The sequence below is a fragment of the Sminthopsis crassicaudata genome, chromosome 1 (genome assembly GCF_048593235.1).
Source record: "Sminthopsis crassicaudata isolate SCR6 chromosome 1, ASM4859323v1, whole genome shotgun sequence".
In the NCBI taxonomy this organism is placed as follows: domain Eukaryota; kingdom Metazoa; phylum Chordata; class Mammalia; order Dasyuromorphia; family Dasyuridae; genus Sminthopsis; species Sminthopsis crassicaudata.
In genome coordinates, this window is record NC_133617.1 from 368237903 (window position 1) to 368254598 (window position 16696).

Consider the following 16696-nt stretch of genomic DNA (forward strand, 5'->3'; position numbering starts at 1 on the left):
AAGTTTGCTTTGTTTCCCAAGTAACAGTGGCAGGATGTTCACATAGGGTTTAAACCATTCATAAACACTTTATTAACCATCATTACAAGATCTCTATCCAAAGAGCAATAAATCACTAGAAGTGAAGACACACCCTAACATTCTTATTATAAATGAAAACAAAAAAGTAAAGGAGTCAAAGCTAAATATAATAGCAGTTCACAGGACACATTTGTCACTCATCTTTCATGACTCCAAAATCAGTCTTTTCTGTATTGCATGCATACAAGTTGATTCACTGATGCTTTATGACTGTTAATAGTAATGTTTTGTATTAAAAAAAAAAAAAAAAAAAAAAAAAAAAAAAAGTTTGATAGGAAGAGCGCTAGATTTGGAGCTGGAAGAAACGAGGATTCAAATTCTAGCTTTGACCCCTATCAGCTGGGTGTGCTACGCAAACTACTAATAACCTTTCTAACATCTCCCACAGAATTGTTGGCAGAGAAAAAACTGGATCCCCTTAAAAATGTCAAGCTATTGACACATATATAATCTTACCTCCCATCCTAGGTTGTCTTAAATTGCTCCTTGAGGGTTCCAACTATATCCTGCGCAACCCACATGATAGGAGGATTTGAATAGTGAATCTTAATATTGGCATTTCTGAGTACTGTTATATATAGTTTCTTACAGCAAACTTTGCTATTCATATAACAACTGTTCTTGGTGAGATAATCCACATAAAACATTTCACAAACCTTCAAGCACTGTATAGTCATCTATTACTACAATATTAATATGCCACAAAACTGAATACAAAATTTTAATAACCAAGTTTGGTCTCAATGAAATATTACCTACCCCCAACTTTTTTTTTTTTTTGGTGGGGGGAGCAGAAATAGAGGGTTATAGATATAAAACAAGGTGTTTTACATGTCAGACTTTTTAACATTTGTTATTTACGGTGAACTCCCCACCTCTTTAAGGAATAGCCCTTTAGGAGGAGACAGGGAACAAGGTAAAGGAGAAGGATACACTGGGAAATTTGGTGACATAAAAATGAAAGACAGCTATAAACATTTATGTTAAAAAACATTAACAGACCATTCTTTTAAAAAACTCCATCCTATACAAAATTCACTGGGGTCACTATTACCTCATATAGTCAGTTTGGCTACCCTCACTTCATATGAATATTAACTACAGCAAAGAATAATTATGGAAGAAAAGTCTCTGCATACCCCTAAATCAAAGTTTACTATTGCATTACTCTCCTCTCTTAGAGTAAAGGGGACAATAGATTTCTGTCAAACATTTTTCTTTCTTTCTTTCTTTTTTTGCATTGTATGCATAAGTCAACCAGAAACAATTGTATTAATTTAACATTCTACTACCCAAGCACTTGTAACTTAGACAAATAACTACACTGGTATAAGTTCCTCCTTCCTACACTCTTGCATATCTCTCCACTGTAAGACAATTCAAGGAATTCATTTCTAGAAATTTTAAATGAGAAAAAAGGTTATAATATATCAAAATATAGTTTGTGATTAACTTTATAAAACAATAGTTTCTATTCTTCAGCTATAATGCCTCAATTCCTTCTTTAATTATTCTTTTAAAAAAATTTAAAGGGAGTCTTCCTGGGATCAATATGTAAATCCTTTGTCAAGAGAGAAAAGGACACTTCTCTCTAGATTGTGTCACAGCCCTATCTGTACTTGAGGTTGGAGAAGAAAGGATTTAAAAAATGGCTTCCACCCTTATATCTATTAAGCAGGAACTTTGCCTTTCTTTATTTCCTACATGCTTTTTTTTTTTAATTTCAATAGTATTTTGTTTTTCCATTACATATATTACATATAAATATTCATTTTTGTAAGATTTTGAGTTCTAAATTTTTCTTTCCCTCACTCTTTTATTTCCTCGGTCCCAAAGATAGCAAGCAATCTGATATAGGTTATACATGTACAATCATGTTAAACATATATATTTCCATATTAGTAAGGGAAAACCACAAGGGAAAAAAAGCAAACATATGATGAAAATATACTATGCTTCGATCCACATTTAGTCTCCATAGTTCTCTCTCTGGATGCTGATAATATTTTCTATCTCAAGTCTATTGAAATTGAAGGAAAAGATCTTAACTAATAATTTGTCAAGTATCATAATACTCTTGTTTTTATAAACATATCATGCTTTTGCTAAAGTGGGAATTCCATGAAAAAATGGTGCTACATTCTGAAACAGTTACAAACTCTGATCACTGTAATGACCAACTATGACTCCAGAAAAATGATGAACTATATTACTCATCCTGACAGAGGAATGTTAAGATTTAAAATACAGAATAGACATTGCAAAATGTAGTCCTTGGACAGGACAATGTGGAAATTTTTTTTTTGCCTGACTTTGCGTATAGAGGAGAAAATTTTTTTTGTTCATTTGTTTTGCCCCAATTATGGGTGTCGGGGAGAGGCTTGGTAACTGAAATATAAAAATAAATGTTTAAAAATGTTGTTATAGGGAAGTTATAGGGAAAATGGAGAAAAACTCCCCAAAAATTGGGAGTTACACTTTCTATCAAAGGGTAAGATGTCATTGTAGAAGAAAATTAGTGATTAATAATCACATGGTGCAATAGATGGATGCCAAAATAAAAGCTTTCAGAATATTTTTGGTTTCACTTACAGGACACATCAGTGACACCCGAAGACTGGTTGTAGCAATTTCACTGTCAGGATCTGCAGTGAGCTTCTCTTTAACTTGAAAAACACAAAAGAGAAACCAATGTTATCCAGGCACAGACTGTCTCAATATATAAACAGAAACTTCCAAATACTGCCAAAAGACAACTAAAAGAAATGCTTTTGTAATACTATTTTTATGACAGTCATAACTCCAGTATTAGCTTTTCAAAACACCTTGTTTTTTAATAAGTTAAAATTCAAGACCCTTAAAACACTGAAATACATAATTTAAGATCTGTATGTCACAGGCTATAGAAATGAGCAGATGTCAGGAATGATCCTTTTCTTAAATACGCTTGAAACTGGCTTTACTATTTCCTTATGTTGAGTTAAATTATATACTAGAATCCAAAACTTACTAAATTTTCTCAAAGGAAGAGGCACTTAAAGTGGGAAGGTACAAAGACAGATATGAAAATAAATAGTTATTTTCTATTAAGCTAATAGAAAGCAAACTATTTTCATTAAATGGCATCATCCTCCCCCCAAATATCCAAGGAATACCAAATGAAAACACAGTTCCTTTTTACTCAACTTAGGTTCATAATTCATTGAAGCCTTAGTGATTCTCTACTTAAGACTATTACTGACAAAAATAGCTAGATCCCAAACAGCTGAACAGGGAAGGAACAAATCGAGAATACATTTTTCTGATCTTCAAAGAATGGAGCATATTCAGATGGGTAAGAAAGTCAACACTGCCAATGAAGCAAAAACCAGGAAATGGCATCTTATCTGGCTGACCTCAGCACTCTACAAGATTCTGTTTTCACATCACAGCACCTTCTCCCTACATTGGTCTAATCCACAATTTTAATCAAGAGGGGATTTTTTGTGGGTTTTTTGGTTTGTTTTTTGGGAAGGGAAAAAGAGAGGGAAGAGAATCCTCCATTAGAAAAGAAAAACTAATCTAATCTCTGTAAAAATGCTCATTTATAAACATTGGCTAGTAGTAATTTCCAATAACAACCAAATAACAATATTATTTGAGTTATATTGGCACATATCAAATAATTGGCACCATTAAAATGGCTACTTGAAAAACAAATATTTGTGTACTATATTCATCTGTAATACTAATGGAAGATGAAATTATTCCTGCCTAACACTATCATCATGAGAGCAATTTTAATTAAGAATTTCTATGTAATAAGAAGCAAATCTTTTTATTTACTGATGAACATACCTTTAATAGGAAAGTTACTTGCTTGCAAAGAAAGAACAACCTGTCAAGTTATTCATTGGAGAGTCATACATAATAAGTTGCTACTTACAGGACTGTTAATTTAAAAATGATGAATAATCAAAAGTCAAAATCAACATTACATTAGGTCTTCATCAAAACAGGTCAAAGACTGATGCCTAATTTTTCTTCAGCTAGAACCTGAGATTAGTGAGCCAGCATTAATACAAATTTTATAATGAATAAGTTACTGGGGAATGATTTCCACAATATTACCTTAATATTGCTATGCTTCACAGGATTAAGAGCTATAAAGGAACTGTTAGACCACCAAGTCAAATTTCATTTTGAGAGATAAGAAAAGCCAGGGGTCACATGTGTTGAGTGAATTGAGTGAATAGTGAAGTCAAGATTCCAATCCTGGTGGTCTTACTATAAATTCAAACACCATCATACAAAACACAGCAAAAAAATTTTCCTCACAAATGTTTCATATACTCAGTTTCATATACACTACTTACTTAGGGCTCTGGAATGATCAGGATTTCGAATACCTTTCATTTTTAATCTCTGTAACAACATGGCGGACGTCAACTGTCGTACAAGATATACAGACATGGAGTAATTCTACAAAAATGAAAATCTTAGTTAAAGATGTGAAAGAAAAGTTTCATTATTACATTTTAAAATCAGCTTCCCATGAAGCTATAACAACTCAAGACAAAAAAGAAAGAAAAAAAAGAAAAGAGTAGAGGAGAAAAACGACTAAAAGGAAAAAAAAAAAACTTAGAGGAACTGAGATCTCAGTATAAATTAGAGATGCATAATATTCAATTGTCAAGATATTCATGAACTCAACTTGGGTGTAAAAAGTCAATATGGTCTAAATGGGAATCATAATCCACTTGTAGGCTACATGATGATTTAGTTTTAAAATGTAATATTATTGATGTTTTATTGTTTGTTTTTTATATATTTTGCTAAAGATATCTCAATTACAATTTTGATCTGGTTCAGGTAGTATTCAGAAGAATTGAAGACTGTATTTATCTCTGGGTCACACATTTGGTATACACTAACACAAGTCCAGAATTCCAAGTTATAATTCTGACTATAATAATGACTATCTGCATTTAACTAATGTTGATCTTGGAGCATGAAATGATAAATAATTTTTCTCTTTGGGGGGAAAAAAGGTGGTAGACCAAATAGAGGTTCAAACATGAAGAATATAACTAAGCACTAAAAAATAGCTGGGTAGAATTCGATTATTCTGAGGTCTGCATAGGGAATTCTCAATCCTAGAGGCTGTGAAAAGACAGCATGTAAATATGCATAAATGATAAACAATAGAGTTGATTTTTCTTTCACAAACCAACTATTATATACACAAAGTATATGTCTATAACATATATTATTACATAAGAAAATCCACTGATACCACAAGCCCCCTCCCCCCCAAAAAAGACAAACAAGTTGTCACAAAGGTTAAATAATGAAGACCAAGCAATATTTTCTTGATTCCATTACAGAACTGTCTATAGAATTAGTCAATCATCTACACATTTGGCAAACCTTTCCAAAAATTTTATTTTATACAGTTAGGTCTTTTTATTTGTTTTTTGCAAAGAAAGTATTAAATAACTGAAATTTAGAATATGCTAGTTTTAGTATATGTTTAAAAAGAAAAATAAGCTACTCATCATTCTGATTCAGGGCTTCACAGAAAAATGCTCATCTTACTTGATGCTTAAGTTTTGAATAAAGAAAATCTTTATTATTTAACAATGCTTAATAGTTTAGAGAAAATATGATTGTATAAAAACATTATCTTGAAATAATGATGAATGTTGATGAATGTTCACATTTTTAAAAAAAAATTTTTAAATAAACTGCCCACTTGATTGGTTCATTCAAAGCATTAATTTCATGATCAGTATTGAAGACATGCTCTTATTTATGAGTTATGCTCATAAATGAGCAAGACTAAAAACCTATAAATGGAAATGAAGGGAGATAATGAATGTATAATTTGGAAGATACACGATATTCTAATAATATAATGATTAAGTACTAAGAATATATTCTTCTATTTTCGATTTTGATACTGTCATATGGGAGGAGGGGAAGGAGGGAAGGGAAGAAGAATCTTCAAAATTATTGTCACAATTCCTCCATCTATAAAACGGGAACGTCATTCTTTTTGTCTCACCACAGGTTCAGACAGCACAATATTATTTAAGTTAATTCTAAAATGAAAATTCTAAACATCAATTTCAAGAAAATGAGGCTACGACTGTAATGTGTGCTAAGATAGTAAAGAATCAGCACATCTAATCAGTTTCTACTTAAAGGAATGGCATTCTGGGTAAACATATTCTCAAATGATATCCTCCAATATCATAATTTAAATGTTCCAGATATTCAGTAGTATAAAAGAGTGACAACAAGTATTTCTAATTACCTTTTAATTGTGATTTAACATATCTGTTTTCCCCACAAGAGCCAATTTAAACTTTGATACTTTTCATAAAAATATAATAGTTCCTGCAAAAGCTTTTTATTAGCTACTGTTTGATTTTTTAAAAATACCATATTTATAAACCATGTTATTTAAAGAACATCAAAAATGGATAAATTTTTCTTAGCAAAATAGAGTTAGACACTCAAAAAAGATTATCTCTGAGAACAGAAAAATAAGTCACCACCTGGTTAGTTATTCTCTATCATGTTGACTCCCATAGTTAGCAGCATGGTATATTTACTGGACTTAGTCAGAAAACACCAAATCAGGAAGATTTGGGTTCACATGTCATAAAAGAAACATACTAGCTATGTGACCCTGGGCAAATCATCTAACCTCTCAGTAATGTAGGCTAAAACTGAAAGCTGCAGATCTGATTAGTAGACAGTTTCCAATATCAAAAACCTCTTATGCCAATGGTTCCTAAAGAATAGACCACCATGCCCTGGTGTCTTTGAAACCCTTTTATAATCCTTCAAGGTCAAAACTAGTTTCATAATAATACTAAGAGATATTAAGTAACTTATTAAAATACTCTTCCTTGTTCCAAATACTTATCTGTGTGAAGTCAGTTTTTTCACATTTTTCAAACATAATAACAGATTATAACAGATTGAGAAACAAGCTGTCTTCAAGTCAGACATTAAAAGAGATTCACAAAAATATGTAAAATAATGTCATTCTTGCCATGGGGGAGGAGAAGGAGACAAGAGAAGAAAGTTCTTTTTCATTAAAAATGCTATTTATCTTAGCATTTAATTAATTTACTCTTGGGGGTTTTTTTTTTTTTTTTTTTTTTTTAAGGATCCCGAGTCCAAAAAGTTTGAAAACTGCTGCCCTATACAAAAAACTCACAGTTTTGGATAAACAAAGAAAAACTTTACCTTTCCAATTTCAGATGCCCATGAAATAGAAATCTGGTTTGGCACAGCAGAGGATAACCTAACTAGAGATGTAATATTTAAAGGACGTCCTTGGCGTTTCTGTTCAATTCCATTTTTTGGAGGTGGTGCATATCCCTGAAATAATAAACAAATAAATAAATTGAATTTGGGGGGGGGGGGGCGGGAGAGGAAGGAGGGAGGGAAGCATCCTTATTGCAAAGTCCTTATTAGCTAACAAAAATGAATGGCTAAAATTTATAAATTCCTCTTTCAAAACGAAATGCAAAAATAGGAGAGAAATTAGAGATTATATCACCACCCTTTCCTATATATACCCCTGTTCTTTCAGGGCTCTCTTTATAAAGATGATTTAACTGGCTTAAATGTTGAAAATGTGACAGGCATGGGCAGCTAGGTAGCGCAGTGGATAGAGCACCAACCTTGAATTCAGGAGGACCTGAGTTCAAATCTGCTCTCAGACACGGTCAAGTCACTTAACCCCAGCCTCAGAAAAAAAAAAAAAAAAAAAAAAGAAAAAAAAGAAAAAGAAAATGTGACAGGCAAATATGATAGACAATGAACAGGATGTTTAAATGGAAATAACCATAGAGGGCTGTTATTTATTTTATATATATATAAAAAGAAAAGGAAGGTCCAAATTTTTCTTTGAGTATTGTATAGGAAATGAAAAACAGGTAAAAATTATATCACTGGATACGCTTTATCTAATAAATTTTATGTAGAGCCATAAAATTTAGCCATATCCTATTAAGGTTTAAAAAAAAAAAAAAAAAGGGTTTCTGTTGTGCCTCCCCTTCCCAAGCCGATTCAGAACATTTTAGCTTTTAATAATGAGAAAGAATATATCTCCTTTCTTCTAATAGGTGTGCAACTTCATCCAAATACTTTAAGCTATCCTCATAAAAATGTATTGACAGTTCAAGAACTTAACTTTGTCTGAGATACTGAAATGGGAAATAGCCTTACAGAAAATGTCTAGGAAGCTTCCTCCTTAAGAGAGAAACCAAGGGCATAACTTCTGAATCCTATATTGATTGAAAGAATCCAAAATAGCAGTGTTTGAGGAGGAAGGGCAGTGTAGGGGAAGAACTTGTTTGAAAGAAGCTAGCTGAGAGAGGATTCTGGGAGGATGGAGTAGGTCAGAAAAATTCTAAGCTCTCCAGATTTCCCACACAAACTAAATAAAGTTTCACCACAGGGCAATGTGAACTGGTAAAAAAAACAAATAAGAAAGAATTTAGGCAGAACAAAGGACATCCAGGTATAACAAAAGATCCTTGGAAAAATCCCAGGTGTGAACATCGGCAGGCTAGTTCCAACCACCAGAACTTTCACCTCCCAGAAAGACTCCCAGGACAGAGGGAAATCTCTGAAGATAAAGAATGCTAGGCCCAGCTGTGCTACAGAGACGCAGCCTTGGGCAAGAAGGAACTTACATCCTCAGGGAGAGCAGAAACAGAGGGACAGCTGGCTATAGGCAGTTACAGGAGGATAGAGTTTTTGGCCTGGGTTCTAGACAAGAGGGAAAATTGAAGTGAAGTCAGAAGCGCCATCCCTCCTCAACCCCAGTACCAAAAGTGATTACATTAGCAAGCCACCCCCAAAGAGTAACATTAAATGGTTACCTGCCCAGAAAGAATTTGTAGAAGTCAAAAAAAAAAATTTAAAACTCAAATGAGGTTGAGAAAAAACAAAAAACAAAATTTAAAAATTCCAACAAAAAAAGGATTACAAAAGATGAAGTCAACCAACTAGAAAAAGGAGATCCTGAGTCTTAATAAAATGACTTTTTGAAAATTAGAACTGGGCAAGGGGAAACCAGTAAAGTTATAAGAAACAAGAAAATATAAAGTACAAAAAAAAAAAAAAAAAAAAAAAAAAAAAAAGAGAGAGAGAGAGAGAGAGAGAGAGAGAGAGAATGTGAGACACCTCATAAGAAAAACAACAGATCTGGAAAACATAAGAATAATTTCACTACGTGAAAACTATGCCACCTCCCCCCAAAAAAACACCCTTGTACAATAATACAAGAAACAATTAAAGCAATTTGTCCTAATACTGTGCATGTATAATCTATATCAGAAAGGGAGAAAAAACTTGGATTACAATTATCTATCAAAAATGAATGTTGAAAACTATCTTTACATATATTTGGAAAAATAAAATGCTATTAAGGACAAAAAAGAGAGAAAATTATCCTGAAATGATAAAAAGGGGAAAATAGAAATTAAAAATAATAATAATAATAATAATAATACACTATCACTACCTGAAAGAGATCCTACAAGGCAATCCTACAGGAATATCACTGCTAAATTTCAAAAACCCCAGATCACTGGGAAAATTTTTTATAAGCAACAATAACTTTTTTTAATTTAAAAAAATAAAAATTCAAATATGCTGAAGATACAATTAGAATTATATATATATATATGACCTATCAGCAATTATAATAAAAGACCACAGGGCCTAAAGCACTACAAATCAACAATCTAAAGAAAAAGGATTGTGGTTGAAAATATACCAAACAGGAGCTGCAAGGTGGTACACTGGATAGAGAACCAGCCCTGAAGTCAGGAGGACCTGAGTTCAAATGTGACCTCAGACACTTAACACTTCCTAGCTTTGTGACCCTAGGCAAAGTCACTTACCCAATTGCCTTAGGTAGCTCGTATGCACTCCTATGCACTCCGCGCTCTCTCTCTGTGTATGTGTATGTGTATGTGTGTGTGTGTATATATATATATATGTGTATGTATATATATATATATATATATATATATATATATATATATATATATATATATATATATATATCTCCAGCAAAATTAAGTATAACGTTGAAAAAAATGGACATTCGATGAACTATCAGATTTTTAGGATTTTGTTGCAAATAAACTTAAACTTAATATAAAATTTGACATACAAGAGCCAATATCAAAGACTAATTTCAAGGAACTCAATAAGAACAAATTGTTTTATACATAGAAATGTAAACCATTTATCTAAGATTGTCATTAGTAAGTGGGTAGTCCAAAAAAGTGGGGTAGTCCAAAAAAGTGGGGTAGAACTGAGTATGAGGTAACTAAAAAGCAAAATCTTGTGAGAAAAGGTAAAAATAGTAATTATGGTATATGATGAGAGTGTGAGAGAAAGAGGAAGATCTATAATTCTGAAATCTTACTCACATAGGGAACGAGTTAAAGAGGGAATGATAATATTTAAGTTTCAAATTTTAAAAAAATTTTTTTAATTTAGCTTCTTTTCCTCTGTGCACCAAGTTTTATAGCTATGAGATTGGCACAAATCATTGCCCACAATCCCCAATCCCAGTCTCCTATAAGCACAGAAGAACATAAGCTAATTGGTTCCTCCTCTTTGCCTTGACTTTCTGATAGTGACTGAATGGTAGGTAGAAAGAGAAGGAGGGAGGTTTTACTCTATGAAGATTGTAGTCTCTAAAATGTATGTTATTTAAGCTTTTATTGTCTGAATTTGAGGCATTCCAACATATATCTAACAATAAGAATTCTTCTCCTACCTTTTTATTCAATGTGTTTTTCATCGAAGCAATGAACACCACTTTGGACCAGCCTATATTCAGCTCCTAGCCAAACATGAAGCCTGTGGGAGTCCTCATTAAGGAGCTATACTACTTGATAACTAAAAGGCTTGAGAAGGATATTTATCAATTTTCATGGGCTTAAGGCAAGAGTTATGGAAGACTTCAGACTAACCACTAATAACTGGGAAGAATATTCATTGAAGATGATAGAAATGGAATTGAGAAAGAAATGAGGAAGATAAAAATAAAAAAGTATCAACAAATACTTCAAAGATCAACTCACATATCAAACTACCCAATGAAGCCTTCCTTGAAAAACCACTCTACCTGCCTTAGACATAATTTCATATATTTTGTATTCCTCTGAGGAATTCCAATTTGTACTATATTTAACTAAATAACCTTCTAGATTACAGATTACAAACTCCTTAGAGAACAATCATTTCTTCATTTTCCTTATCTCTCCCAATGTTTCATGTGGTATACACTGCACCACAGTATACAGACCTAATCAATGTTTCCTCACTAAATGAACAAAATATTTGATTTGGGCAAAGTATGATGACTTTTCAGTATTTTTTAGGTAGAAAAACTCGCCAAACACATACAAAGATTTATTATGTTTGGAAATAAATGTCACATATGGATCTAAATAAGAATGTGCCCATAAAAGACTTTGGGGAAGAAAGTTCATATATAACTGAGGTAGGATAGCATAAGCTAATATAACTTATTTCTAAATACCATAAAAATAAAATGCTATACTGATTAAAACAAAAACCACATCTCTAGGGTTAAAGAAAACTATTTGAAAGGAAAAAGATACAAAAGTATTATTATTATTATTTTACTTAAGATTATTATTATTAAGGAAAAAAATCTGATTTTGAGAAAATATATCTATATTTGCATAATCTGAAATTTCTACAAGTGCAGTTCAACTGAATTAAATTCAAGAAGACATTTCACAAATAAGCAAGTATAAATGCTTATAGTGACATTTGCAATTACAACTTCTGAAAGAAAAATTTGTATACCAAATACCTTTTTAAATTATGTGATGTTATGAATATTATTTCATTCATGGTCATCCAGATCAAATTTTCACACTGAATTGCTGCTTAAATCTATTCCTTAATTTTTGCCCATATTGTCATATATTCCATCTAATCACATATATTTATTTTTAACACCCATTCCATAAATTTAAGAAACAAAGAAACAAAACAAGAATCTGAATACTCCAACTTACTGGCAAAGGAAACAGCTTCCCATTTACTTTTATGCACAGACTATTAGGATAATTATCCTCTTGAGGACAGCTAGTTTCTGCTAGGCACAATCTGTATTCAAAGAGAAATCATTCTTTAAAAATGTAATCAAACATTTAAAACAGGCCTGCAAAATGATGTTTCATTCAATGTAAAAATATTGATTTAACAATATCAAAATCACCTTAGTTGTACTTGAACAGTATAATCTCTTCTACCACCTGGCAAAAAATCCCTGTTGGAAAGAAAGAACCTTGGTTAAAGGAGTTGGTTTTTTTCCACAGAATATTTTTTACATTAGAAACTTTTAACAGATAATATACTCCTTCAATGACATTTTCATTCCCTCTCACAGTCTCATTAGCCAAATAATACATAACTACTCTACTATAGTAATAACATGTTCATTTACTTGGAATTTTGCAAGATGTTTTAATTACAACAGTGGATACTCAAGGACATCAAAGAAAGCCCTTAGTTCCATAAAAATTTCTATTTAGCATTTCCAAAATACCCATTTGCACCATAACCAATGAATACATTAATGAAAAAAAAATTTTTTTAATTAAAAAAATAGAAAAAAAAGCATGTTGTTGGTTCGTAGACAACTAACTGTATATGACAATGTATAGTCATCAAAATAAATATCCATCATCATGTTCGGAAAATCCCAATCAAAATTATCTGTGGATAATGGCCAAGTTGTTTCATCTTAAATTAAGTGACCGAATAATGCAGTTTCTGCATAAAAGCCTGATGTAGATAATAACCAACCCTGAAGAATGAAACTCCTAGGCCACAACTACTGTCATTCTACTGGATCCTCTAGAAAGTAATCTTTCACTCAGAAATCTTAAATGGCTTCACTTTCTACTCCATTTAAGTGAATCTTCTTAACACCCCTCCCAAGAATCCGTAATTATTCCCATCTTCATATTTTACCCACATAATGCCTACTTGATTATCAAAATATTCCCTATTCAATACTTATCTAGAGTATCTTCTTTTCCTGACCACTCATAACTATTGTTCTTTATATAGTTTGATACGTCAGGCATTGAACTATACACTTCAGTAAGAGATGCAAAGAAAGAAGAGGAAAAAAAAAATGCACAACAGAGAACAAAAGAAAGGAAGAAAATTGACAGTTCCGGATACAATATATTCTATTATGTTTTCTTGAAATGGAAATTTATTGTTACATATTTTGAATCCTTATATTCTGCTGTGCACATAGTAATTTTTTTCTTCTGTTTTTTTCCAATTTCTTTTTTTTTTCCAAAACTATACAAGACCTTAATGACATACTGCTTTTCATTTATTTAGTGCATTAATTCTTGTTTTTCTAATAATAATAATGGGAGTTCTAAGGGCAAAACAAAGTCATATTTCAATTTTATCTTATGTGCTCCTGTTAAATCACTTACTGAAATTTAACAAGGCAAAAAGCCAGGCTGACACCACCTATATATCATACATAATCAAGGAAGAAATAGTAATAAAAGAACAAGCTTTTTCTTAACACTGATAAAACCAAGAATTTTTTTAAAAAACAATTTTTAAGGCCACTATTAGTTAACATTTGGGGTTTTATTTCCATTTCTATTCAAGTCTAGTCCAGATTTTATTAAATGGTTAATACCTGCTAGGTATATGTTAAGCCCTGCACATACAAAAAAGGGCAAAAAGCTCCAGTCCTCAAGAAGTTTACAATGTAAACAGAGGAGACAATACACAAAGAAATACATAAAAATAAGCTATCCACAAGATAAAATTGGAAATAATTTCAGAGAAAGGACATGAATATTAAGGAGGAAAGTTTCTTACAACAGATTTTAGCCAAATCTTCAAGAAAAGTTTCCCCAAACTACTTTAATTTATAAAGTGAAGTCATTTATTTGCTTCCTGACATAACAGTCCTAAGAAGCTGATGAAATCTCTCAGACTAGGGAGTTCTTAACCTGGGATCCATAAATTATTAAAAAAAAAAAAAAAAAAAAAAAAAAAAAATCACACACAAAAAAAGAAAAAAAAACAATTTCAATATAATTAGTTTTCTGTTATCATGCATTTATGCTATGCATTCAAAAATATCATTCTAAGACTCCATAGCTTCACCAGACTGTCAAAGGAATCCATGATTTAAAAATAAAAATTAAAACAAAAACTCTTCATTTAGAGATTAGATCAAAGAATTAAGTAGGATTGAATCTGAATTGTTTTGTTTATTCTTTACTTATAAGGCTAGCTGGGTTAGTCATTAGAAGTATAAAAGTCTCTCATACTTGGCTATCCTTGTGTAATAAATTGTTGCCCAAAATAAAACATAGGCTATGAAAATCTCACCATTTACCTTTATGTAGCAAAAATTCTCCACTTAACAGAAAGGGATTATGACCACTAAGGGAATTCCTACACCAGGGTCCCAAGGTTTCTGTGTTAAAAATGTACATAAGTCCTACATATTTTCAATGGTCACAAAAATAAAATCTTAGAAGTTTCACTTAGGAAGATTACTTTAAAAATCTAAGTATGTATAAAGCCCTGAACGACAAGTGTGAAAAAGTGAATTAAACAGGAGGAAGACAGACCTTCATCTTGATCAGATGGTTCTATGAGAAGAGGTGAGAAGAACCTGTCAGAACAATAAAGTAATATAACTATGTGAATAGAAAGAGATAGAGGATGAAAAAGTTGGTCCTTAGTAACAAGAGACCTATAGAGACTCCATTAAACAGCTTATAAAAACAAGACATGACTGCTCAGACAGAGATCAGATACAAAAGTTTACTTTGAAAAGAGTTTTCTTAGGGAACATTAAACCAGACCAAAAGTCAAGAAGGATTATGTTGAAAGTACAATTTTATAGTAAAGAACCTAACTTTTCCAAGATGAAAGGGAAGCTCCAGGCTGTAGCCAGACCTGGGATTAAGAGTAAAAACTAGGTAGATTAGCCAGAAGCACCCTAAACCCAAGGATCAGGCAGTAGGGGAGTTGAAGACTAAGAATAATCATGACATGAAAATCTTAGGAAGAGATTGTTAGGTTCTTGACACCTGAATGAAACTGACCAAAATGAAGGACACTTGAAATATTCTTTCAGTTGTAGAGGAGTCTACACCCGCCCACCTCGTCCCCAAAAATTCTAAAATGTAACTATGAAACTGAAACTTCTGTGTGCTGAATTAGAGAAAGGAAGGAAAAAGAAATTCTGCTACACTTAGGGAGTCCCCAGGTCCTATGGGCTAACTTTAAAAACTGAAATGTCACTTCTTTTGATGCATGGAGAGTAACTTTCTATATTGAACCCTTATTTTGTCAGACTTTACAATAAATGTAGATAGGTTTATTTTTTAACTCTCAGAAATGCTACATCTTAGTTTCAGATTTGTGTGGAGGAAGGATTTAATTTTGCACATGCAAACTGCCTAAAACTGTTGAGGTGTTCTGCAAATTAATGTGTGCCATCCATATGTATCAAGTAGTATGCCCAATGAATCCCTAAGAGAATTTCCATTAGCCATACTCTAGGCAAAGCGAATATTAATTTCACAAATCTTTATAACACTGCAAGTAAAATACCTACTACAAGGTGACTGACTACAAAGCTGCTATCAGGGGAGCCAAGTGAACTGTTCTGAGGTTCAACCTCTTGTTCTAGCTTTTAGATATGCTAAGTAGAAATGAAATGAGCTGAAAGAATACAAAAAAAGGAAAAGGTCAAGTACCCAAAAATTATAAACTTTTGAATGAAGAAGATTTATTTGGACTAGTGCAAATAGAATGGAAAATATGAAGTGTTTTTTAAAGGTTAAGTTTTGTTTGTTTTTTATCATTTTTATCATTTTTTAAAATCATTTTTAATCTTGAAAAATAAGATAGGTCCCTTATAATTTAGGTTAATTTAAGTCTCTATACAATTCCCTATCTCAGGCTTTTTCTTCCTTTCACTAGTCATTACAGCCAGATTACTTTTACACATCAGTTACTTTTATCTAATTGTAGGAGGTCCTATCACCAAATTCAAATATCTTAAGCAGCATTCTTCACATCTAGCAACAATCAAAATACTCTTATTACTTATGAACAGTCTTCTGGTGATGAGCCTCACCAAATTCAGTAAATCCTCAAATAATAAACATGCAGTCCATGACTGTGCTATTACATACCTGTTCAGCTTGCATTGAACTGGTATGGCACTGATCCATATCAAGATGGATCAACAGAGAATAAGTCTTTGGAGGGAAACATAACAAATATCCCAAAATACTACATTGTGTATGAAATTGCACTACAAAATCCGAATGGCACAAAATAAAATCCAAACTTCAAATTAATAAGTATTTATCAAGCATCTATTAACTTGGCACTGCATCAAACAATGGGAATACAAAAACAGACAAAATGTCACTGCTTTCAAGGTTTCTTCCCATTAAGCCAGGCATTAAAAATTCTCCACACTTTGATCCATTTCACTAATGGTCTATAATCATTAAAAACCAACATACTCAAAACT

The 16696-nt window shown here is 32.0% G+C and overlaps 1 protein-coding gene across 7 annotated transcripts in view; it reads right to left on the minus strand.

Moving 5' to 3' along the window:
• Window positions 1-16696, minus strand: part of PIAS2 (protein inhibitor of activated STAT 2) — a 142331-nt gene that overhangs the window by 21136 nt on the left and 104499 nt on the right. For all 7 annotated transcript variants that reach the window (XR_012484403.1, XM_074279305.1, XM_074279306.1 and 4 more), the window contains exons 4-8: window positions 12365-12415; window positions 12162-12252; window positions 7324-7458; window positions 4437-4542; window positions 2674-2747 (exon numbers count right to left, since the gene is read on the minus strand). Coding sequence is in view for 6 of the 7 variants with exons in the window: in XM_074279305.1 (XP_074135406.1) it covers window positions 2674-2747; window positions 4437-4542; window positions 7324-7458; window positions 12162-12252; window positions 12365-12415 (457 nt within the window). In the remaining variant the exon portion in view is untranslated. The remainder of the gene's footprint in view (window positions 1-2673; window positions 2748-4436; window positions 4543-7323; window positions 7459-12161; window positions 12253-12364; window positions 12416-16696) is intronic.